Consider the following 23,254-nt stretch of genomic DNA (forward strand, 5'->3'; position numbering starts at 1 on the left):
CATGGCTGGGGTCCAGGGGGCGGCCGGGGGTACTGGCATCTAGCGGGCCGAGGCCAGGATGCAGCTGGAATCCCGGCTGCGCACAGCAGCCCCTCCCCCGTGACAAAGAGCCGTCGCCCACGTGTCAGTGGTGCTGCCCTGGCCTGGGGGCCTCAGTGTCGGTCAGACCCGGTTCTGGGCTCTTCTAGTCCTCACTGACGTTGGGCATATCCCACGACCTCTCTGACCTCAGTTTCACTGTCTGCAAAACAGTCCCATGACCGCCGAATTAGAGACTCTTCATGGTGGTAATCCAGGCCTGTGCCTCGCCTGGCCTGTCCCACACAGGACAGAGGAGAGGGTCGCTGTCCTGCTCCTGATCCCTGGGGCTGGGCTGGGGCCGGGGCCGGGGCCGTGCGCCTGCTCCAGGAGGGCGTGGGAGCACACGGGGGCGGGGGCAGGGGGCTGACCCCAGTTCATTTCCTGCTTGTCCCGGCTGCCCAGGGGGTTCTGGGGCCCCGGGTGGGTCCCAGAGCCTGTGGGAAGTCAGCGGGGGGTGGGGACCTGTGGCCCGAGCCCCATCTGTCCCTGGTGGGCCAGCAGGCGGGGGCAGCACCCGGCAAAGGGAAGGGGGTGCGCACATGTCTGTACATGTGTGCACGCGTGTGTGTTGTGTGCGAGTGCATGTGCGTATCGTGTGTATTGCATGTGCAAGTATACGTGATGTGTGTATCCGGTGTGTGCGAGTGATGTGTGTGTCATGTATGAATGTGCTGCACATGTGTATGTGTGCACGTGTGTGTCATGTGTGAGTGTTGTGTGTGTGAGTACATGTGTGATGTGTGAAAGTTGTGTGCGTGTGTCCGCGTGTGTGGTGTGTGCGTGTGCGTGTGCGTGCACCAAGTGGAAGAGGAACAGAGCAGAGCGGAGGGTGGTGGAGCCGTAGGGCTGGCAGCTGGGGCACTTCCCCAATCCGGGGGGCCTGGGCGGGAGCCTGGGTGTCTCCATCTGTGGGGGGTGCTGGGCGGTGGGCAGGCGGGACCAGGCCTGGAGCCGGTCCAGGGAGGAGCTAATGACCAACGTGAGGGCAGGGCTCACGGCGCAGGGAGGAAGTGTGGCAGGAAGCAGGGGGTGGTGGCGGCCGCCGTGCAGTCAGCCGGGCCGTGGGCGGCTGCCGCCCGTCCTGGCCGGCTGAGACGGCCTGCAGGGCCAGCCAGCGAGGAGCCGGGAGCAGCCACCTGGGGCCTGCCGTCCTGCCGTGCGCCCCCCCACCGCCCCCCCGGGCTGGGAGCTGCCTCTTAGGAGCGGGACGCAGGTACGGGGTGCGGGGGGCGGGGGGAGCGCTGGGCCACAGCGGGCATGGTCCACGGAGCCGGGGCCTGCCGCCCACGGTGGGATCTAAGACTAGTCTGTCAACTTTCACTTTCTTGAAGACTCCTCTGGCATCTTGGGACGGTGGGGAGCAGAGCTGAAGTCGGGGGAGTCCGGAAGGCTGTGGGGGCCCGTGAGGAGACCGCAGCCAGCCGATGAAGCCCCATGCTTCTGTGATCTTGCTTGACCCCCACCCCCTTCCCGTGGGCACTCGGAGCGCGTGCGAGGGTCTGGATGCGGCGCGGAGCCGAGTCCAAGTCCGGGTGTCAGGGTCTCGAGTGGGCCCCCACCCTGGGGGGGTGCGACATGGGGCAGACACCACAAGACAGCCCAGGGTGGCTCTGCAGCTCCGACCTGGCCACTCTGAGGTCACCATCTCTGGGCTTTTTTCTGTCCACTGGCTGGGGATGAGTGCTGTGACTAGGGGCACCAACCAGACAGTTGTAGGGGGGACGCGGACCCAGGATGTGTATTGCCAGGTCCAGTGCTGGGTCTGTGCTCCCAGCACACCACTGAGACCCTCTCCCGGCTTCCAGTGACCCCTCCAGGAGCGCCAGCCGCCCCCCGCCAGCTCTGTCTGTGTCAAAGCAACGTTGGTGGCAGTTAGTGGAGCTGACTGGTGCTGGGAGCCGTGGCCAGACTCCTGGTGGGAGGCAGGGTGCATGCCGGTTACGGGCAGGGGCTCCAGTACTGGACTCGGCCCCTGTGGGCTCCAATCCCGTCTGTGGCCCCTGGCCGGGCCGAGTCCCTGGCGGCAGCTCGCCGAGCCTGTGAAATGGGCACAGTGGCGCCCCCTCCCCCAGGTCATCAGGAAGATTCGATGGGCGTGCTTGGTTAGAACCTCAGGGTGGTGGCTGTTGGTGACAATGACACATCCTGTATGGGGCGTTGTGCACCTAACTCACAAAAGGCCGTGATGGAGGTGAGGTGGACCCTGCCTCCTAGCAGAGAAAGACAAGGTTACGGGGGTTACAGGTGAACCAGTGTCCCGGGGCTCGGCACACTGGGGGGCTCACAACGATGGGAACTGGCTGCAAGGGAAGCTCCTTCCTGCCTCTTCCAGATCCTGGGGCTCCAGGCTCCTGGCCGCATCCCTTCCTCTGGCCTCTGTGGTCTCGTGGCCCCTGCCCCGTGTTCGTCTGTGTCCCTTCTTAAGACCCCGTCACTGGATTAAGGCCCCCCATGCAGCATGACCTCATCCTGAGGAGTCAGATCTGCAAAGACCCCATTTCCAAATAAGGCCACCTTCTGCGGTGCCAGGATCTGCGGGGACACCATTCACCTCCGTCCAGGGGTGACCAGACAACTCTCTAGAGGTGCTTCTTGCTGAAGGGGACAAGGTCTCCGTGGGCCCACAAGGTACTGGTTCTGTACAAGCCCCGTGAGTGCTCCGACCAGACCCCCCAAACCTGTTCAGGGTTGGGACGGTACTGCCTCTCCCTCTGTGGAACCCACATTTATTAAGTGCCAACTGTGATTGTGGAACACCATTGGTCTACTCCGTGGACCTCCTCATGGGGCAGGGGTGTTTTGCTCTCAACCTCCAGGTGGGCAGAGTGAGGCGTGGAGAGCTCTCCCAGCCCCCTGGGAGCTCGGCTCAGCTGCCGGGGTCTACAGCAGGACCCCGGGCCTGTGAGGCCAAGTGAGGCAGTTACAGGAACCCGCGGGGGGCGGGGCACTCTCCTGCACAGTTTGGGCCCACTTCCTCATCTCCGCCTGGGACTAGGAAACCCCGCACTGAGATTGTCCCTGGCCGGCCCCGCCTGCTCGGGCACATCCGTCACTGGGCAGGTGGGAGGGTCTTTGAGCCCAGGAAGCCTTCCCTTTCCTCAGGAAGCTGTCCTTGAGGCTGTGGGGAGCCGGCCCGCGGAGGCCCTGGACGCAGACAGGGACGGGCCAGTCCCGACCCGGGGGCGGAGGCCGGCAGGACGAGAGGCTGCCACCAGACCCGGCGAGGTCCTGAGAGATGCTCAGCTGCCGGGCCCCTGCTGCACCCGGGGCTGGGGAGGACATGGCCCGGCGGGGAGGGAGGCTAACACCCCTGCGTGTCAGAAGGGAAGAGAAGAGAGATGGCAGGCTGGTCCAGCAGCCCTTGTGCATCCGGGTCCTGACACCCAGCTGTGGCCACCAGTGGTGCAGGAGCTGCGAGGATGGAGATCCCAGGGGGGTGAAGCCAGGAGGGAAAGCAACGTAGGCTTGGGCTCGGTGTGGGGCTGGCCAGGGCGGCCCGCACACGGAGCTGTGTCCAGAAAAATGGCGAGGGTCTTCGTGCTTTGCAAGGATGGAGACGGCACGGGGACCCGGCAGCAGGGAGTGCAGGGCGCCCGGCCTGAATGACATGTGAGCCGTTCGACAAGGCTGCGTGGAGAAGGTTCTGGGCATCTGCACTTCAGCCGTGGCTTCTTCCCTGGAACAGGGAGCAGCCCCTCCCTGGGCAGAGCAGTTCTGCCGGAGAGGAGAGGGGCCGCCTGGCCGAGCGGGGGGTCCCCTGCATGCTCCTTGCCCCCGCCTCCCAGGCTGTGCCCCTGCCCCTCAGAGGTAGTCAGGATGGGACTCAGGTCCCAGTTGGGGGTGGGGGGGGAGGGGCTCCTGGAGGCATCGCTTCTGCAAGCCTTGCGGGCCTCGGGCTGCTGGGGGCCTGTGGGTCCCTCTGGAGGGGCAGACAGCCTGCTTCGCCCCTGTTTCTCTGCAGCGAGGGGCTGTTTGGCCCCAAGGCCACGGGAGGGGCACCAGAGTAATTCCTGTCAGGAACACGGGGTGCCCTGCTTCTGTGACCCCCAGGGCCACTCCTAGCTCTCTCTCTCTCTCTCTTTCTCTCTCGTCTTTTTCATTTGGATTGTAGGGGCAGTCCTGGCTTCTAATGGGCTGAAAAGCCGGCCTTGCCAATCCCCAGCAGTGATGACTCTGGACATTTAAGGGAGGGTCCGAGGGGCAGCGGGCCGGGCGAAGCCCCTGTGGGCCAAGGCTCCCCCAAGTCCCCGTCCAGCTGGCTGCCCGGGCCACAAGCTGAGCGGTGCCCCTGGGACCCCCACTGGGGTCCGGTGCATGGAGGCTTTGGGGAGAGGAGGACACAGGTGGTGTCCGGCTGTCTCGGGTTCTGCCCCCACGCCCCGTGCTGTTGGCAGTGTGGATGGCCCCCTGTCGGCCCCTCTGCAAGTGGTTCCCACCACCCCCAGGGGCCTTGCTGATTGCCCAGCCCCCTTTCCCTGTCGTCCTGTGCTGCCCGTCACAGAACCCGCCCCCAGACTAGCAGTGGCACGTGCAGGTGGTGACAAACACCTGTGTCTGAGGTTCTGGGGACCTGGGTCCATCTCCAGTCCCCCGGGGTCCTGGAGGGAGGTGGAACCAGGGACTGGTGGGGCCGTCCAGGCTCTGAGCTCCACATGGCTGCCCCTGAACTCTGTCCGTCTCAGGGGCCCTGCTCCCCAACATCCGCCAGGAAAGGTTGTAGGCCAGGAGGAAGCCTGACTTGCTTCTCAGTTGGCATTGTTGGCCCCGGAGAGCGGGTGAGGGGGGTGCCTGCCTGTCCCTGCATGCTCCGTGCAGAGGGAATTCCCACCGGCCTGTCCTGGGTTTGGTTTGAAATCTCGGAGCTCAGGTTCAGGGCTCAGGGAGGCCCGAAATGAGGGGGTTCCCTTGTTGGTGCGACCTAGCCGCGCTCTTGGCAACCTTCCGGGCGAGTGAGCAGGGCCGTTCCTCATCTCCTCTGTCCCGAAGGCTGCTCCCGTCCCTGTGGCCGCAGCGGGGGTTCTGGCCCCGCCTTCCCCAGCCCCGGCCCCCCTCTCGGCCTACCCCTGTCACCCCACGTTCCCGTCTGAAAAGGGACTCTGTGTTCTTCTGTGTCCTGATTGGTGACAAAGCCCCAACCCCAAGAGCACGGTCTGTCCATCTGTAACGGCCTCTCGTCTCTGAGCCCAGGAAGGAGTGAGGCATAATGACCGCTCTTGGGGGGAGGCCCGAGGGCACCCCGGGGTGGGCAGCCATCGCCTGTTCTGCCTCGTCTGCCTCGGCCGCTTCCTCCTTCCCCGCCGTCTGCCACCTTCCCTCCCTGGGAGGCCTGGACCCTGGCCCACTTCCTGACCCGTGGGGTAGGACGGCGTTCCGGGGGCCCTGCTGGAGCCCAGGCCTCTTCCAGAGGGAGCAGCAGCTCTCCTGGGAACCCAAGACCAGATCACAGTGGAGCTGGTGCTTGTGGGAAACGGAACTAGATGGGTGTCTCCGGGGGGCTCTGTTGCGGCCCTAGCTGGACGGGACGCGCGGTGGGCTTGCTCACGTCCAAGGCGCCAGGGCGTCCCCCGAGGACTTCTGCTCTGTTCCCCACGTCTGTCTGGCGTTGGCAGGAACATTCGAGCAGCCATGACACGTCAGGCTCTGAGCAGCTTCCTGGGGGTCGTGAGCTGGAGCGGGGTCCCCACCTGCCTGCACGGCTTCCAGCCCACTCCACCGGGTCGGTGCTGGCCCATGTCTCGGAAAGAGCCTGCGGCGGGGGCTCGTCGTAGTGGGAGAAGCAGCGACAGACTGATTCACGAGCAAAGCTCTGAAGGATGTGCAGAGGCCCGCCCGGCAAACGGGAGGCCGTCTCTCCTCCTGACCCCAACCCTGCGGCAGCGTCCTCGGGGCGCCTGTGCTCCTGGGGAGGCCTCCCTGCTGACCCACACCCTATTCCCCCAGCGGCCTGCGGGTATGCGGAGCCCCCGGCGCTGAGGCCGCCACCGGGCATGGAGGGCCCCGCGGAGGAGCCGGCCCCGAAGGGGAGAGGGCCCGCGGCGGCGCCCTCGGGAGGCGGCGGTGGTGGCGGCCACAAGGCCCAGAGAGTGGCCATGAGCCCATCGGTCGTCTGGGAGCGAGCAGGGCCCGAGGAGGCCGAGGCGCTGGTCGGAGGTGGTGAGTACAGCATGTGCCGCCCACCCCACTGCCCGGCCGCCCATGGCTGGCCCCCGATGAGTTTACCACTCCGTTACAAACCCTCGCGCACCCACAGTCCTGCCTTGTCCTCAGGACGGAAAGCCCTGGGACTGCTCAGAAGGGGGCATCCCTCGCTCCCCGGGGAGGGCCCCAGTGGCCAGCCAGGACCAGGCCAGGCCGCTTCCTGGTGGAAGGAGGATGAGCCCAGAGCCATGGGCACATGAGGCCGAGCCCGGAAGCAAGGCTGGGATTCCTGATCTTCACTGGTCAATGCTTGACTGGGGCCTCAGTTTCCCCACTTGGAAACCTGAGGGGTGGGCTGGGCGCTCTCATGGTCCCCTCCCCCTACCGCCTTGGGCCCTGGAGGCGAGGGAAGGAGGGGCGAAGACCCTCCCTGAGCCCGGGACAGCCCGTGGCTCCAGCCTCCCCGCCGGACCCCCCTGTCCTCACGTGCACCCTCCTTCGGGCCACCTGCCTAGCTGCCTGTGGGGTCTGGGGCTTGGCGCACAGGACATGCTCCGTAGATGCTTGAATGACCAGTGAACGACGGATGCACTAGGAGGATGGAAACAAAGCTTCACAAGGTGCACAGTGCGAGCTAGAGGCACCTTCGTTCCTGTTGCCTCAGGCCTTCTGGGCGTGAGGGAGACAGGAGGGGCCGGGGTGGCCCCCGTGGGTGCCGACTCACGACGGGGTGCAGGCCTGCAGTCAGACGCCTGCCTGGGCAGCAGAGGCCTGAGCTGCCACCCAGTTCCAGAGCCTGTCCTCCGCTCCGGCCCCCGGGGGCGCCCCTCCTCTGGCCCCCTGCACTCTGGAGTGCCTCGCTAATCCTGCCAGGCTGTGAGCCGCACCCGAACCACCTCTCAAGGCCGAGAGGGCCCGTGTCCCCCTCGGTGAGTGACGTGCAGATGGACCGGGACGCAGCCCTGTGTGCCCCAGACCCAGGGCTCCTTCTGGGCTGCCCCCGTTCCTCTGGGCCAGTAGGACAGTGGCCCCCGAGCAAGTCCACACCCTAGTCCCCAGACGTGTAGCAAAAGTGATTTTGCGGATGGGGTTAAGAATCCTACGATGGGAAGATAAGCCCGGGGTCAGAATCGGAGACGTTGACGGTGCCTGGCTTCCGGCTTGGAAGATGGAGGAAGACCCGCAGGCCAAGGGCGCGGGTGGACGCCTCTGAGAGCTGGAGACAGACTCTCCCCGCGAGCCTCCTGGAGGCACCAACTCTGCTGACCCTTGGTTTTAGCCAGTGAGACCTTTCCGGACTCCAGCCCAGCAACACAAGACACTGGTGGTGTCTTCAGATGCCTCTAAGCTTGGGGTAGTCTGTTGGAGCACAGGGAGAACCTCACACCCCCTCCCTCCTCCTTGGGCTTTTGTGACCCGGACGCAGGGAACTCGAGGGGTCAGTGGTTTGTACGGGTGTGGACACACCTCTTTTGTTCCAGAAATAGCGGGGGCTTTGTGCCCGCACAGCTGAGAGGTGCCTGTTCTGACCTTGATCCCACAACCCTGCTCTATTAACAGATGCCAGTCTTCCCCCTGGGGGCTCCGGGCCGGCTGCTGGGACCCCTCCTGGCCAGATGGGCACGTACCCCACAGGTAGACGTCCACGGGTACCCCCAGGTGCAGCAGGGTTCAGTCTGGGAAGGGCTGTGAATGTGGGGGCCCTGGGCGTGCCCCCTTCCCTCCAGCCTCGACTGTCCCGTGGCCTGCAGGTTCGGGAATGTCTGGTCCCCGGACTTCCCTCCGGGGATCGCTGTGGGGGAGGGGAGGCTGGTAAAGTGCAGACGGCCAGGTCCCGCGCCCAGGCTCTGACTCGGCCCTGCTGGGGTGCAGGGCCCAGGAATCTGCATTTCCGCTTGGGGCCTGAGGGCCGAAGTTGACTGCCCCAGAGGCTGGGCCACATGTGGGGGAAGTGAGACTCTTGGGGAGGGGTCACAGGTGGGATGTGGTAAAACCAGACCAACCAGCCCACTGTGTTGTGGGGGTTCAGAGGGAGGGGCAAGGCCTGGCCCGGGACGGCATCTGGGGAGGGGGCTCCGAGGATCAGCAGGATTTCTGCAGGGCGCAGATGAGGGGAGGCAGCCCCGGGTGGCGGAGGGGGACGGCGCAGTAAGAAGCCCCCGACCCTTGAGACCCCGCTCCCGGCCCCCAGCGGTGGTGGCACAGAAACCCCAGCGCTGTCGGTGGTTCACCCTTGCCGTGACACCCGCCGGTCCTCCGACGTTCCTTCCGGGGGGCCGGCGCAGCCTGTGGTCACTCACGATGACCAGGGGCTGTTGAGCAAGGGGCAGATTATTTTGGGTCTGAAAACGCCACCCGCCCTCTTACGGGAGTAGGAGGTGTCACATCTCAGGACCAGCTGTGACATGTTGGGCATGCTGCCTGCGGGGGCAGCGAGCCTGATTCCAGACCCCAGCGGTCTCCATACTGCCCTCCTCTGCCCTCCCCTCCCCTGTGCTCCCCTCCCCCCTTCTCTCCCCCCCACCCCTTCTCTCTCCCTTACTCCCTCTCTCTCCTCCTGCTTCCTCCCCCCTTCTCCCATGCCCCCTCCACCCCTTCGGAGCAGCTCATGCTCTGGGGCTCTCAGCACAGTTGGGAGGCCTCTTAGGGGCAGGGGTGGGGGCAGGCGGGGGCATCTGAGCAGAGGTGTGGATTGTAGGGCAGCCTGTCAGGCCAGGATCTGGTCTGGGAGAGACTGCTGCGGGTGGAGGATGTAGTGAGTGCAAAGGCCCTGGGGCAGGGTGTGTGGGGGTGCTTTGATGTCCTAGGGCAGCAGAGAGGCCCCAGGCTAGAGGGGAGGGAGAGAAGAGGCAATGGGGGAGCAGAGCCAGAGGTTCGAGGCTGTGCTGGTGGGAAGGTGGAAAGGGCTTGTATCTTAGTCTCCCTGAGAAGGAAAAGCCTGCAGCCATGCTATCCAGTACAGGAGCCACACGATTTATGTTTCCATTTAACTGAATTAAAATGGAAAATCTGGTCGCCACAGTTGCACTGGCCGTATTTCCAGAACTCAAAGGCTCCACGTGGCTGGAGGCGACCTGGGAGGGTTGAGAGCGGGGCCGTGCAGCTCATTAATGAGACCCTCCGGCTCTCCGCAGACAGGAGGGCTGCGTGGAGTTGGGGGGTGCGGCCCGGACAACTGCCCAGGGCAGACCTAGGGGACCCGGGCCACGGGGAGGGGTGCCACGGAGGGTTCGGCCTGGTTTTGCAGTTCACCGGTGGACCCGGGTGCTGTGTGGTGCAGGGAGGTGTCCTCGGTCTAAGCTGGGTGGGGGCTGGGACCCTTTTGGAAATGGGAACGAGGGGGAGGGGGAGGGGTCAGTTTAGGGGAGAGGATGGTAAGCCTTGGGACACCTGTGGGTGACGTGCTGTAGCTTGAATGCCCCTGTGTGGCGCGGTGGGAGAGGTCGGGGCCGGAGGTCGCGGTGACTGGTGACTTTGCTGAGTGCGGGCTCCCTGCTGCCTCTCCCAGACCTGACCTTGCAGCTGCTGGCCGTGCGGAGGAAGACGGGGCTGCCAGACCCCAGCCTGCAGCAGACCGTGAGGAGCCGGCTCCGCCTGTTGGAAAATGACAGCCAGGAGGTGGCCCGTGCGCTGGGGGTGAGCCTGGCTTCTCGGGGGGCCCAGGGAGGTGGCCCGTGCGCTGGGGGTGAGCCTGGCTTCTCGGGGGGCCCGGGGAGGTGGCCCGTGCACTGGGGGTGGTGAGCCTGGCTTCTTGGGGGGCCCGGGGAGGTGGCCCGTGCACTGGGGGTGGTGAGCCTGGCTTCTTGGGGGGCCCGGGGAGGTGCAGGGTCTCCAAGCCTGAGAACGGACAGGGGACAGGGGTAGACCCAGGAGGAGGGCCTTTGATGCCCAGGCCTCTGTCCCTGAGGGGCCAAGGCCACAGATGGTGGCACCGTGACTTGTCCCTGGCTGTTCTCCTGGATATCTGTGTCAGGGGGCCACCGATCACACCTGCAGTTCTGGCCACACGTGGTCCACGGTGCTCCCAGGTCCCCTCCCTCTCTCTGTGCCCCCCGCCCTCCGCTGAAACTCTTAAAGTCCCTGTTATGGGGAGCAAGAAGGACTGGTGTGTGCTGATCTTACTCTGATGATGGAGCCAGGCGCCTGTTGGCCTCTGCACAGTGGACACTCTGGCAGGATGGTGGCCGAGGAGTGGGCTGGGCAGGGCGACCTCTCCATGACAGAGGTCCTGGGGCTTAGGGCTAGGCAGCCACCAGGTGACCTTGCAGCCAGCCCGCCTGACCTTGGCCTCTGTGAACCCAGCTCCCTCAGCCACCTGTCAGGGATGCTTACTTGTTACCCCACAGAGCCAAGGAGCAGAGTACCGGAGTACCAGCCCTGTGTGGCGTCAGGCAAGGGGCTGAACCCCGGCCATGCCACGCGCTGAGGGTCAGACCTTGGATAAGAAACGCGGCCTCAGTTTTCAGGCTGTCAAGCGGAGTGCAGAGTAGCACCCCTTCCCCAGCACACACTCTGTGCCTTACAAGTGCTGGAGTGACGCTCCTGCCCAGTCGCCACCCGGAGCGTTCATGGGATGGGAGTCAGAGGAGAGGGGGTGCCGGCATTAGGACGGATCCCTGCGTCGGTGCTGCGGGAAGGGCTGGGAGGCAAGGCTGGGTTGCACAGGGCTGAGAGGCCAGCCTTCGGGGAGAACCTGCTGTCGCGGAGGGCAGGGGCTGGAGCATGGAGCCCGCAGGGGCTCTGGGAAGGAGCAGGGCTTGGCACAGGTACTGGGGAGCCACGGCTGGCTTGAGAGCCCCAGCCTCGGGCCGTAAAAGAACCGGCTCTGTGCTTCCTCGCCTGCCTGGGTCACTTGTGCAAAACACCTCTGTTGTGCGGCTCTGTCCTCCCGGCAGCCAGATGCCTGAAAGCCCCCCGCCCGGGACTGTTGTTCTTCCCCATAGGAGCTGTCGGCCAGGCTGCTGTCTATCCACAGTGACCAGGATCGGATTGTGGTGACCTTTAAGACTTTCGAGGAAATCTGGAAGTTCTCCACCTACCATGCTCTTGGTAAAGTGGGGTCCTTCCCAGAGCTGGTTGTGGGGACTCCCCTTAGAGGACACTTGTCACACACGGACGAGCACTTGATGTCATAAATCAGGCTTCAGCACAGCGCCGCTCACAAGGGCCGGGGCAGTGGGCCGCGGGAGTTAGTGCTCACCCGCTCTCGGGGAGAGATGGCCTGACAGGAGGGGCGCAGAGGCACAGGGTCTGTGCGGAGACCCGGGCCGCCTTCCGCGTCCCTTCCCGCGCTGCGCTGTGTGCGGAATTTTGCGCAGCCCGACCCCGAGGGAGGCTGAGCTCAGACCCGCTGAGGACAGACTGGGTTATTTCCAGCCCGGACAAAGAGCTTGCTTTCTACAGCACTCTCACCCGTTGGGAGGCGTCTGTGGGGTCCGGCTGCATCCTCTGGGGAACCGTGCTCCGCCACCTCGGTCTGAGCCTGAGAGAGTGGAAAATAAGAGTGACAGTGTCTTGAGCATCTTGCGCGGGGCCTGTGCCAACTCCCGAGTGCACTTGGCTCTCCTTGAATGCTCTTGTCCCATCTCATGGATGAGGAGACTTAGGGTCATTCAAGCGACTTGTCCTTGTCCAAACTCGCCAGGGCACAGGGAAGTCCAGGGTGTCGCCCACGGTCACGGTCAGTCCACTCACACCCCAGACATTCAGACCTGGGGCCTGAGTCGTAGATGGTGCTGCGAGTCCCTGAAGCAGGACAGGGATCCCCCAGCACCGGGGCCCTGAAAGCTTCCCTGCCTCCCTTTGGAGCCTGCTGGTGACCCAGCCTGTCTGGCCCCCAGGCTTCACTCATCACTGCCTGGAAAATCTACTCGTGGACCAGGCCTTCTGGCTGCTCTCACCCAACGAGGACGAGGAGACAGCCGTCCAAGTCCACGTGGACCAGGAGGCCTTGAGGCTGACGCACGAGAGCCTCCTCGCCCAGGAAGGTGTGCACCGCATGGTGACGGTGACGTGGGCCGGCCCCACGCTGTGCTCGGGATGCCCAGGGGACGAGGGCCTGGAGGCTCTGGCGTGTGCGGGGACACTGACGGGGCCTCACGCAGGGGTACATGGGGGGACCCTGGCCGTGAAATGCCCGGGCCCTGTCACTTTGCTGTAAAGACCTGGTCAGGCCCCCAAGAAATAATAGTGAAAGTGTTTCAAAGCAAGCGGCACCCCCACCCCAAGGTCCTGACCCGATATTGCTTTGTGTGCCGTGGTGGCCTCATCATGGGGTTCAAGTCAGCAGCAAACGTAACCCAAAGCTGCCTGTCTTACCCTAGCCTCAGAGAAGAAGAGAGGGGGCCGGGCTCCCAGGGGTGGTCCCAGCAGACAGGAACCCTGGCATCATGGGTCAGGCCCCTCAGGGATACTGAGGCCCTGAGGGTCTGAGGCTGGGTGAGGTCTGAGCAGAGCCTGGGGCTGGGGAGACCCTGCAGGGCTGCCTTCACACGTGTCACCTGGCCGGACAGGTGGGTCCCACCTGGCAGAGCGCCCAGCCACCCTGAAGGTTACCGTCTGTCACTTTGAAGGTCCTGTCTTCGTCCTGTGTCCTGACCACCATGTGCGAGTGAAGACCAGCCCCCGGGGTGCAGGGAGCGGCCCCTGGGCCCGCAGGCGAGCCTCGGGGGTTCCCCAGGGAGAGGCAGCCTCGGCAGTGGACTCCTCCGCTCCCAGCCCCGGCACGTTCTCTGAGGAGGTGGCGGCGGCGGCCACTCCAGAAACTTTGATTCCATTTCATCAGTAGGTACCGAACCTTGTTCCTGTGCTTCCTGCCCGTCCCGCGCGTTGTCGGGCCTCACGGAGACCCCCGCCCCCAGGCCGTGGCCCATCCGCAGGGCAGAGGAGGTGGACAGGGGCCCCCGACAGATCCGCGCGGGTCCCTCTTCTGCGGCTTCCAGTGTGTGGCCATGGGTGCAGCCAGAGCTCCTGCTTCATGTTCTGGCTCGTTTTAAGTAGTCGGCTCCATGCCCAGCGTGGAGCCACACACGCGGCTTGAACTCCCAACCCTGAGATCAAGCCCTGAGCTGAGATCAAGAGTCCACCGCTTAACCCTTCTGAGCCCCCCCAGGCGCCCCTACTCTGGCTTGTTCTGGAAAGCTTTTGAGGGAACGAGCTGCCAAATGTGTAGCCATAGTAAGGAGGCACGAGGCAGAAAAAGGCTGGGGTAGACGAGGATGGGTCGCACGTTAAGTTGCTGCTCACGTGCTGGATGTGGGGCATTAACTGGGCTTGGAGCTTCCTGGCAGCCAAAGCAAAGAGAGAAACTCAATGACCTGATGTTCAGAAGCTGTGAACTAACAGGCAGTGGCTCAGCTTCTGTCCTGGACGAATGGAGGGAGGTCCCCCAGAATGCCAGCCTGAGGCAGGGCAGGAGGCACCTGGGCTGGGCAGCACGGGGCTCCCTGCAGGCTGTGCCATACACCTGGGCCTGAAGGCCACACACACACACGTGTGTGTGTGTGTGTGTGTGTGTGTGTGTGTGTGTGTAGTCAGGCAGGTGGTGGAATTCTCTTGGGTCCCTGGGGGCTGCTGACCTGTCCAGTTGACTCAGCTTGAACTTGCCACACACCTGAAATCCTCTCTCGTCCCACTCCAGATGGGCTCTTAGGGTCCCCTGGGACCCCATCGATGACTCCGTAAATGGACCTGTGACATCGGACATCCCACTGATGGGTAAATGCTTCCACTGGCCTTCCTCCCCTGGGAAAGGGGTTGGCAAAGTGGGGCGGGCACCAGCATTCTGGAAGCTTCTGTGCTCACCCTGAATCCTCCCCAAGCCGGAGGTGGTAGCTAGAATCCTCTCCAGTTCATGTTGCGACAACTCAGGCTCAGAGAGGTCCCACAGGCTGATCCAGATTTCATTTTACACGGTACGGCGAGGCTGGGTCGGGTCCCTGTCACTGCCTCCAGGAAGCCCGAGTGTCGCCCTCAACAGGCCAGCCGTCAAGCATGGCTTTCTCTCTGGCTTGCACAATCAACGTGCCGGAGGGCCCTTGCACGGGTGGGCTAGGCTCCGGCTGAATTTGCACTAATGGAGGCTCTTGAAGCTTAGCTCTTCGGGCTTCTCTTGAAAAGACAGCATGGGCCTTCGGCTTGGGCTCCTGGCTCCAAGCCGCTGGTGCAGGGAAGGCCTTGTGTACCTGCTCAGTGAATATAAGGCCCCACGGGAGAGGAACCTATGTTTACAGCTGCATCTGCCCCGGATGGGCCCCAGCCTGGCCTTGCCGGGGTGGGACAGAGGAGAAGTCCCTGGCCTCGGAGGTGGACGGGCCTGGGACTCAGTTTTTCCTCCTCAGTGTGGGGATCAAGTGCCCCCTCCAGGCACCACTAGAGGCCCAGCCCCTTGGGTGAAGTGGCCATGCCTCATTGCAACCCCGACCACCAGTTCCCGGCAGAGGGCCACCCTGAGTCTGCCCCTAGCGCTGACTCTGTGACCCCCCGTCCTGCAGCCACGGGCCTGGCCACGGCGGTGGCAGACTACCAGGGCTCCGGGCCTGAAGAGATGACCTTCCGAGGCGGCGACGTCATCGAGGTCCTGGGCGCCCAGGTGCCTGGCCTGCCCTGGTGCCTGGGCCGGCACACGGCCTCGGGCCAGGTCGGGTTTGTGCGGACGAGTCTCGTCAGTGTGCAGGGCCAAGTGTCTGAGTGAGTGGCCGGGGCCCTGCCCCCTCCCGAGCCCGCCCTTCCAGCCCTGTGGGGAGCCTGCCGCCCTCGCCCTTGGCTGACGCCCAGGTGACAAACTTGGACATGGTCTTGGACGGCGCTCCCTTCCCTGTCCCTCCCCCTGGCCACTGTCCAGGCCCGGTTCCCTTGTCCCTGGGTCTGGCTCAGCTTCCTGTCCAGACCCCCGTGTCCTTCACCATGTGCAGCTGGGCAGGAGCTGTTCCCTGAACTCCAGCGTGGTCCGGGGGCTGCCGTGACAAAGCACCACCTGCCAGGGGCTGAGAACGGCAGAGGGCAACTCTGTGCCAGTTCTCGAGGCCACAAGTCCCAAATCAGGGTTCATGGAGCCACGCTTACCCTGGAGGTGCCAGGGGAGGATTATTCCTAGTTTCGTCCAGCTCCTGGCGGCTGCAGCGTTCCTGGGCTTGGGGCCGCATCACCCCAATCTCTGCTCTGTCCTCACGTGCCCCCCCTCCGCCCCCATGGGTCTGTGCATCCCTCTTACTAGAAGGACACCCGCTTTTGGATCAGCGCCCACCTACTCCAGTGTGAGCTCGTCTTAACTAATTACACCTGCAAAGACCCTTTATTGAATAAGGTCACCTTCTGAGGTTCTAGGTGGACATGAATGAATTTTGAGGGACACTATTCACCCTTGCACACCACGCCACTCCCTTTCACAAAGCCCTTCACGGACCCTGGGCCTGTTCTTCAAGGCCCCCCGTGACCCAGACCCTGGTGACCACCCGTGTCAAAGGCTGACACTTGCCATCAGAGCACTTTGAGTCCAGCTGTGCGGGTCTGTCCGCCTTCAAGATCGACCGTTGAACATGTGCGCCCCTGAGTGAGACATCCCCTCCAACCCGGCCCTCCCATTTTCCAAGTCCCCTCTCCAGCGGCTCTTCCCTGGGGATGTGCTCCTCTCCCTATGGACCCCCCCACACACCTGCTGATGACCTGCCCGCCCCATCTGGGGAATTCTGAGCATCCCCACTGTGTGGCCCCGGGCAGCAGCACGGGCGTCGTGGGAGAGCGGTCCACAAGCTCTGCCCATCATTTGGGGCCTTTCTGTTCCCCTGGCCCTGAGCTTCCGTCATGAAGACCTCAGTTGGGGAGCCCAGAGAAGGTGGGTGTATGGAAAGGCCTTCACTGGGTCTGTCCCCGGCCCTGGGCCTGGCCTCCCGCACACGTCTGCAGGGGATCCTCTGGCCTCGACATCCGGGGTCATTCACAGACCAGCGCCTCCCAGACAAAATCTCGAAGGCCGCTTTGGCTTGGTGAACTTAAAAGTGTTGCACCTGCTCGTCAGGAGCGGCTCAAAGCTTGCTGGCCTGGAGCCGAGAGCTGCGGCTAGACTGACGTTTCCCGAAGTGCATTCCTCCCAGCATTCCGTCGCCAACTCGGCAGAGCTCCCGCGAGGTGGGGACGCCCCCGCGTGCCCGCCTGACGGTCCGCACTAGGAAGGCACTGCGAAATCTGACCTTTCCCTGTTGGAATGTGTTTCTGCACTGACTTCACCTTCAGGACCCTCTCTCACAGCCCCAGCGGCTGGTGTTCCGTGGAACACTGTCTGGGGACCGTCGGTCTAGACAATTCCTGTCTCGTCCAGGGGAGGCCGCATCTCCGCGCAGACGGCTGGGTTTGCGTGGCTTGCCTGAGCTGGGACGGCTGTTGGAGGAGATCTTGCCAGTGTCCCAGGCATGCCTTCCAAACCCAGAGAAAGTTCCAGACGCCGTGGCACCAGCCTCGCCACCTGAGTCCCAGACAGTTCCTTCAACTCCTTGACCTTCGGGATGCTGCGTCCCTGAGGAACACAGGCCTGTTGTTTTGTCGGATGTTCCAGACGTCGCTCTGAGATTTTCTTCAACGTCTCCAAATAGCTCCTTCCAGTTTCCAAGTGCTTTTCAAAGTTTCCTATTAATGCTGCTAATTTAGTCCTACAGGCGCAACTCGCCTGTTCTTTCTCTCCCTGCTCTGCTTCCTGTTTTCCATCTCCCTGACCTGGCACAGACTCATGCTCGGTGTTTGTGTGGGGCGCTGCAGGGAGCACCCACAGAGGCCGTATGTGGAGCCATGGGAGCTCAGGACCGAAGGGACTAATGTCTGCCTGCAGTTGTCACCACCTGCTTTGCAGGGGAAGGGGCATTTGAAGTGGGGCTTTGCAGGCTGCCTAGGAGCTCACCTTCCCTGGCTGCCACGACCTACTGGGTCCATAGCCACCTGTTCTGCTCCTGGACGTCTGCCTCCAGAGGGATGAGGCAGCCTTGAGGACAGATCTGTTTTGTTTCTGTCTTCATCATTGGGCACAGAGCAGGGGTGAGGGTCCTGTTGCTCAAATGAGAGAGTGGAAATGGGTCTTACTTAGGAAACGTGCTGTCTTAAATAAAGCACCTTTTTTTTTGCTTCCAGGCTGGAAAACGTGATTTTTCTCAATGAGGAAGAAAGGTCATTCTTCAGCAATGAAGGACGCTTTTCGGAGGAGGACGCCAGGCAGCTACTGGGGAGGGCATCCGGCACAGACGTCTGCACGGTGTACAGCTTGGGTAGGTGTGGGGTGTGGGTGGTGGGGCACTCCTCCTCCCGCGCCTCCCCCTGGCTGCAGGGGCGTCACAGGACCTACAGCCGGCCGCCCCCTCCCGCCGGGTGCTCAGGACGGTTTCTGCAGGCAGATTCGCAGAGGGACGGGAGGGTTTGGAGGCAGACCGCTTTCCCACAGGGCCGCACCAGCTGCTGGCCGCCAGCCCCGGGCCAGGACGTGCTACTGTCCCCTTGGTGGAGCATGACTGTTCGGCTTCCGTGCACTGTTCACAGCAACCCCTGCCCCCAATCCCCCTTCCAGGAGGCCCAGCTTCATGCGCCAACCCCCGGGCACTTAAAAGTGACCAGCAGATGGTGCTACTCCTCTGGGACGTCTAGGGGCAGCGGGCCAGATGCAGAGGGGGGCACAGAGAAAGGGGCAGGGAGATGCCTCCGAGTGGCCCCGAGGCTCCCTGCTGCCCGGGGAGCGCTGGCCTAAGAGTCACAGTCCCTGGGGAGGGGGGCAGGGTGGCACACAGACCTGGGGTTGGCTCTGCCCACGTGCCGCCTCTCCCACAGTGTGTGTGGGAGTGACTGCTCTCCCGTCACTACGTGAGGGGCCTGGGCTCGTGCGACTGTGGTCTGGCCGGGTTGCCTGACCACTGGAGGGCCAGGGCTGGACCCTGGGGCTGCCACCCTCTAAAGACAATGCTGCTTTCGCCCCACCGCCCTGTCCTCGGAAGGCAGGGCCACAGCTGAGGTGGGGAGTGTGTGAGCAGCAACAGAGGGAATGGCACCGAGCAAACTTGCTGGTCAACGGCTGTGGGTGCAACGTGATAGCCGGTTCCTTCAACCCGCGGGTGGGGGGGAATACAAGTGTATGCACACACACACACACGTACATACGTGCACACACATGCACACACACCACACACACACGTCATGTGCATACACTGACACATCATGCATGCACATACTTACACATCATGCATGCACATACCTACACATCACACGTGCACACACCTACACATCACACGTGCACACACCTACACGTCACGCATGCACACACCTACACGTCACGCATGCACACGCCTACACATCACACGTACACACGCCTACACATCACACGTGCACACACCGACACATCACGCATGCACACACATCACACGTGCACATGCCTACACATCACACGTGCACACGCCTACACATCATGCATGCACACACAGGCACACACCTATACATCACGTGCACACACCTACACATGCATGCACACACATGCACACACCTACACATCACACGTGCACATGCCGACACATCACATGTGCACACACCTACACATCACACATGCACACACATGCACACACTGACACATTACATGTACACAGCTGTACATCACACATGCACACACCTACACATTACACGTGCACACCTACACATCACACATGCACACGCCTACACATCACACGTGCACACACCTACACATAAAACGTGCACACACCTACATATCACACATGCACACACCTACACGTCATGCATGCACACACATACCACACATAACGCACACACATCATGTGCACACACCAACACATCATGCATTCACATACTTACACATCACACATGCACACACCTATATACCACACATGCACACACCTACACATCACACGTGCACATGCCTACACGTCATGCATGCACACACTGACAATCACACGTGCGCGCACACACACATACACACATTGCTCGCGGTCTACATGCTGACGCACACTGCGGGAGCTTCTCCACCAACAGCAGAGTTAAACTTTCTAGGTTCCCACAGATTGGTTTCTCTAAACAGGCAAACTTAGATTTCAGCTGAGCGTATAAGGCTTAAGCCAGCCTGGCATGCGATGTCGTCTGTTTTAGGAAGGCTGTCGGCACCCCTCAGTGCAGGGGGTGTGTTCTGGGGGTCCTCTTCCTCCGGGGGCCGCAGAGCTTCCCACGAGCCTGCACGTTTGTCGTAGGTGACTTCACACCTCATACGACTTCGCAGCCAGCTGCTAGCGTCGGCCTATTTTCAGGAGATGGAAAGCGAGGCTTAGGGAGGGCTGGCCCTGGTGAGAGAAGGGTGGGGGCGCAGTGGAGCTCCCCTCTGTTCCCGGGGAGAGCCGGTGAGGCCGAGGGCTGCCCATGGTGGGCAGCGCACCCCCGTTCCCAGAGCGGTGGCCGCAGAAGCACGCGGCCTCTGGAGAGGGTGGGGTGGGGCAGAGCCTGCAAGATGGGGGTTCTCAGCCCCTCGACCGACCGGGGGATCCCCCAGCTCCACAGCCCCTCAGGCTGCCCGAGTGTTCTTGTCCTGGTGTCACCACCCCTTCCTGACATGGCCCCTCCCAGAGGTGCTGGCCGAGGGTGATGCTTTGCTTCTCTCCCATTTCAGACAGATTAGAAGAAGCCGAGTTTGGCCAGCTGGAAGAGCAAGGTAGGTTCTTTCCACAGGGCAGAGTTCCTATGGGGACGGGTGGGGCCTCGGGGGATGATGCCAGGTGGAGGCTGCAGAGCTGAGTACAGATGGGGTGCTGGGCGGGGCCTCACACCTTCATGGGGAGGGCGGGCAGGTGGGGCGTCCGGCCCTGCAGGGGAGGTGGATGAGGTAAAGGTGAAGCCCCCCCTGCTGTGGTAGTCGGTCCCCTGTGAACACGCCAGCCCTCCAGCTAAGGTGGGGGCACCCTCTCCATTGCCTGACCTGAGCCCATGCCTGACCAGGGGCTCCTTTCTTGAAACCAAGACCAGCTGACTTTCTCTGCTTTGAGAGGGTGAAGCAGGTGTAGGGCCTGTATGTGGAGCTTCGTGCTGCAGAAATCCTCTGGGATCTGCCTCTTCTTCCCCACGGAGCTGGTTAAGGGAGACCCCCTCCTCCTCCCACACCACCATCTCATCCCCCCCACAGAGGGTCTGCGTCGGGGAGATCCTGGGGACTTGAATGCCTGAGGTCCCGTTGGGATTCCCTGGGAATGGGGTCCACCTAGACACAAACAGGGAAGGGACACTTTGGGTATTGGACAAGGAAAGTTCTGGATATACCAGGGCTGCTCCCAGGCCCTCCCTGCAGCCCGGGGCTTGCTGAGTGAGGGGAGGCAGGACCTGCCAGCATTGGAGGGGGTGCATTCACACCCACACATTAGGTAGTCAGGTCAGACATTTGCCCCTGAACCACACTGAATTCTTTTTTATTCCTAGCCTTTAATAAAGAGAGTTAGTTCTGAACATATTTTTTGCACGTGAACTCGAAACACAAGAGTCTTTAGATGCTGGTTCTTTCCTTCCAAACACATTCCCCGTTAAGCTCATGTTTTCCCAACAGGAAGCTCAGCCCTGGATGTGCCTTCAGGCACTGGCTCCGTCCAAAGCCAACAGTCCGGTGGGCGGGCGGCTTTGGGCAGTGGGCGCCCCCAGATTCTCCAGCACCTTGTCCCTTCAGTAGCTGTGGACCTCGGATTCTCAAACCAGCCGGGGGGAAGGTGGAGACTTGGGGGTCTGGGAGCCATTCCTCATCTTTCCTACCAGACATGCTCCCAGGTCGGAGCTGGACAGAGGTACACAGACATCGCTGTCCTCCAGCGGTGCTGGTTTCGTCCATTCTGTGGGTGGCTTGTGAGCACCTGCTGACCCATAGCTCTGCTTGGCTCATAATGATTTTTCTCGGGGGTCCTGCATCTGACATGAGACCCCCAAGCACTGGGAAATCCCACGGAGGCGGGTGTAGCCAGGAACGTGGACATGTCTGTCCGTTAAGTGGCTTTAATTGTTTCTGGAGGGGAAAGGACTCTGAGTGATTGCAGAGTGGTGCTTTCAAACGGGAAGCATAGGAAGGGGTTACTGGGTGAAAAGCTTGGCCAAACCAATCCCTATTCTTGTAACCATGTTTGAGATCTCCCTGAGTGCCGGGTGCTGGGCTCTGGGCTCGGCGTTTCACGTAAATTTTGATGCTCAGGTAGGGGAGGCTCAGGCAGTACCTGACAGGGACACTGAGGCTCAGAGGGATGTCCCTACCCCAGTCTGGACCCAGATCAGACTCTAATCCATCCGGGGGGTTTGGTGCTTTGCAGAAGTGCCTCAGCCTTGCCTGCACCCAGAGCCACGTGAGACCCTCCAGAAGGTGAAGAACGTTCTAGAACAATGCAAGTCCAGCCAGGGCTGCCCCGAGGAGCCAGTGTCCTGGGGTCTGTGCACGACGTCCAGTGGTGCAAGCTCACGGGACAGCGAGGAGCCCTCCTTCAGCTTGGACGCGGGGGCTGACTGGGCCCACCCGGAGGCCCTGGGCTCGCTGCTGCTGTTCCTGGATGCGCCTGGGTACAAGGCCTGCTTCCGTGGCCTGTATGACCTCTCCCTGCCGGGGCTGAGCACCCTGTTCTGTGGCTTCAGCAATGAGAAGGAGCTGGCCGGGCACCTGGCACAGGCCCGGGGGGCAGCCAAGAAGGCCGGCTTCCCCATGGCGCTCGCCAGGCTCTGCTTCCTCCTGGGGAGGCTGTGTGTGCGCAGGCTCAAGCTGTCCCAGGCCCGCGTGTACTTCGAGGAGGCTCTGGGGGCGCTGGGGGGCCTCTTTGGCGACCTCTTCCTGGTGGTAGCTGTGTACGCCAACCTGGCCACCGTTCACCTGAAGCAGAAGAACAGGGACAAGTGTGCGCAGGTGGTGCCCAAGGCCTTGGCCCTGCTCCTGGGGACGCCCAGCCACATCTGCAGCACCGAGGCCGAGTCGGAGCTCCTGAGGCACGCCCTGCGCCGGGCCATCCTCTGCCGGAGCCCCCAGGCCGAGGCCCGGGCCTGCTTCCTGCTGGCCAAGCACCACGCTCGCCTCAAGCAGCCCGAGGAGGCGCTGCCCTTCCTGGAGAGGATGCTGCTTCTGCACGGGGCCTTGGGCTCCCCGGAGGCCTCGTGGCCCGCGGACGGCTACCTGCTCCTGGCGGACATCTACAGCCGCCAGTGCCTGCCGCACCTGGTGCTCAGCTGCGTCAGGGTGGCCTCGCTGCGGGCCCGCGGCTCGCCGGGCAGCTCACTCCGGAGCGCGGACCTGGTCCTCCGGAACTCACCCCGGCTCCACCGGCCGCCCTCCCAGACGGCGTACTACCTCAGGCAGGCGCTGGCCTCCGTGGCCTCGGGCCCCCTGCGCGGCCCCCTCTGTGCCAGCCTGGCCCAGCTGCATAGCCGCCACGGGCAGCAGGCCAGGGCCATCTCCTTCATGATGCAGGCCATGGAAGCGGCCGCGGGCACCGGCGGCCGCCTGGCCGTGGACTACGTGGTGGCGCTGGCCTGGTTGTACGTGCTTTGCGGCCAGAGCGCGGTGGCCCTGGACATCCTCGAGTCCGTCCTGGACATGGCGGTGGCCAGTGTGGACCAGGAGGGCGTGATCGCCAACATGGCAGCCGTGGCCCTGAGGAGGACGGGCAGGACCCGGCAGGCGGCCGAGGGCTACTACCGCGCCCTGCGAGTGGCCAGGACCCGGGGCCAGCTGCGGAACCAAGCGGTGGTCCTGGCCAATTTCGGGGCCCTGTGCCTGCAGGCCGGAGCGGGGGGCCTGGCCCAGCACTACCACCTGGAGGCCGTGAAGCTCTTCTCGCGGCTGCCTGGCAGAGAGTGCGGCCAGGACTTCACCTGGGTGCTCCTGCGGCTGGGCCGCCTGTACACCCGCAGGGCCCTTGCCCGACAGGGCAAGTGCTACTATGAATGGGCCTTTCTGGTTGCTGTGGAGACGGACCACTTGGAGGGTAAGCATCAGCAGCGCCCGGTTCCCGGCCCCACTCTTCTCCGGGTGGGGGTCCGCGCGCTGGCTTCCTGGGAGACA

At 63.2% G+C, this 23,254-nt stretch overlaps 1 protein-coding gene across 4 annotated transcripts in view; it reads left to right on the forward strand.

Moving 5' to 3' along the window:
- Positions 1 to 1,109: 1,109 nt before the first annotated feature.
- Positions 1,110 to 23,254, forward strand: part of SH3TC1 (SH3 domain and tetratricopeptide repeats 1) — a 31,776-nt gene continuing 9,631 nt past the window's right edge. For 2 of the 4 annotated variants that reach the window (XM_028087780.2, XM_028087787.2), the window contains exons 1-12: positions 1,112 to 1,294; positions 6,022 to 6,234; positions 7,780 to 7,854; positions 9,728 to 9,855; positions 11,163 to 11,268; positions 12,060 to 12,206; positions 12,792 to 13,002; positions 13,859 to 13,935; positions 14,712 to 14,907; positions 17,335 to 17,468; positions 19,853 to 19,894; positions 21,522 to 23,177. In XM_028087780.2, coding sequence (XP_027943581.1) covers positions 6,069 to 6,234; positions 7,780 to 7,854; positions 9,728 to 9,855; positions 11,163 to 11,268; positions 12,060 to 12,206; positions 12,792 to 13,002; positions 13,859 to 13,935; positions 14,712 to 14,907; positions 17,335 to 17,468; positions 19,853 to 19,894; positions 21,522 to 23,177 — 2,938 coding nt within the window. In that variant the 5' untranslated portion in view covers positions 1,112 to 1,294; positions 6,022 to 6,068. Of the gene's footprint in view, positions 1,295 to 6,021; positions 6,235 to 7,779; positions 7,855 to 9,727; positions 9,856 to 11,162; positions 11,269 to 12,059; positions 12,207 to 12,791; positions 13,003 to 13,858; positions 13,936 to 14,711; positions 14,908 to 17,334; positions 17,469 to 19,852; positions 19,895 to 21,521; positions 23,178 to 23,254 lie in introns of all 4 variants that reach the window. The other 2 variants (XM_028087796.2, XM_028087791.2) reach the window with 2 other exon arrangements.

Source organism: Eumetopias jubatus, unplaced genomic scaffold (assembly GCF_037043125.1).
Source record: "Eumetopias jubatus isolate StellerSeaLion01/CBP00866 unplaced genomic scaffold, mEumJub1_p1.0 scaffold_2, whole genome shotgun sequence".
Lineage (NCBI taxonomy): Eukaryota > Metazoa > Chordata > Mammalia > Carnivora > Otariidae > Eumetopias > Eumetopias jubatus.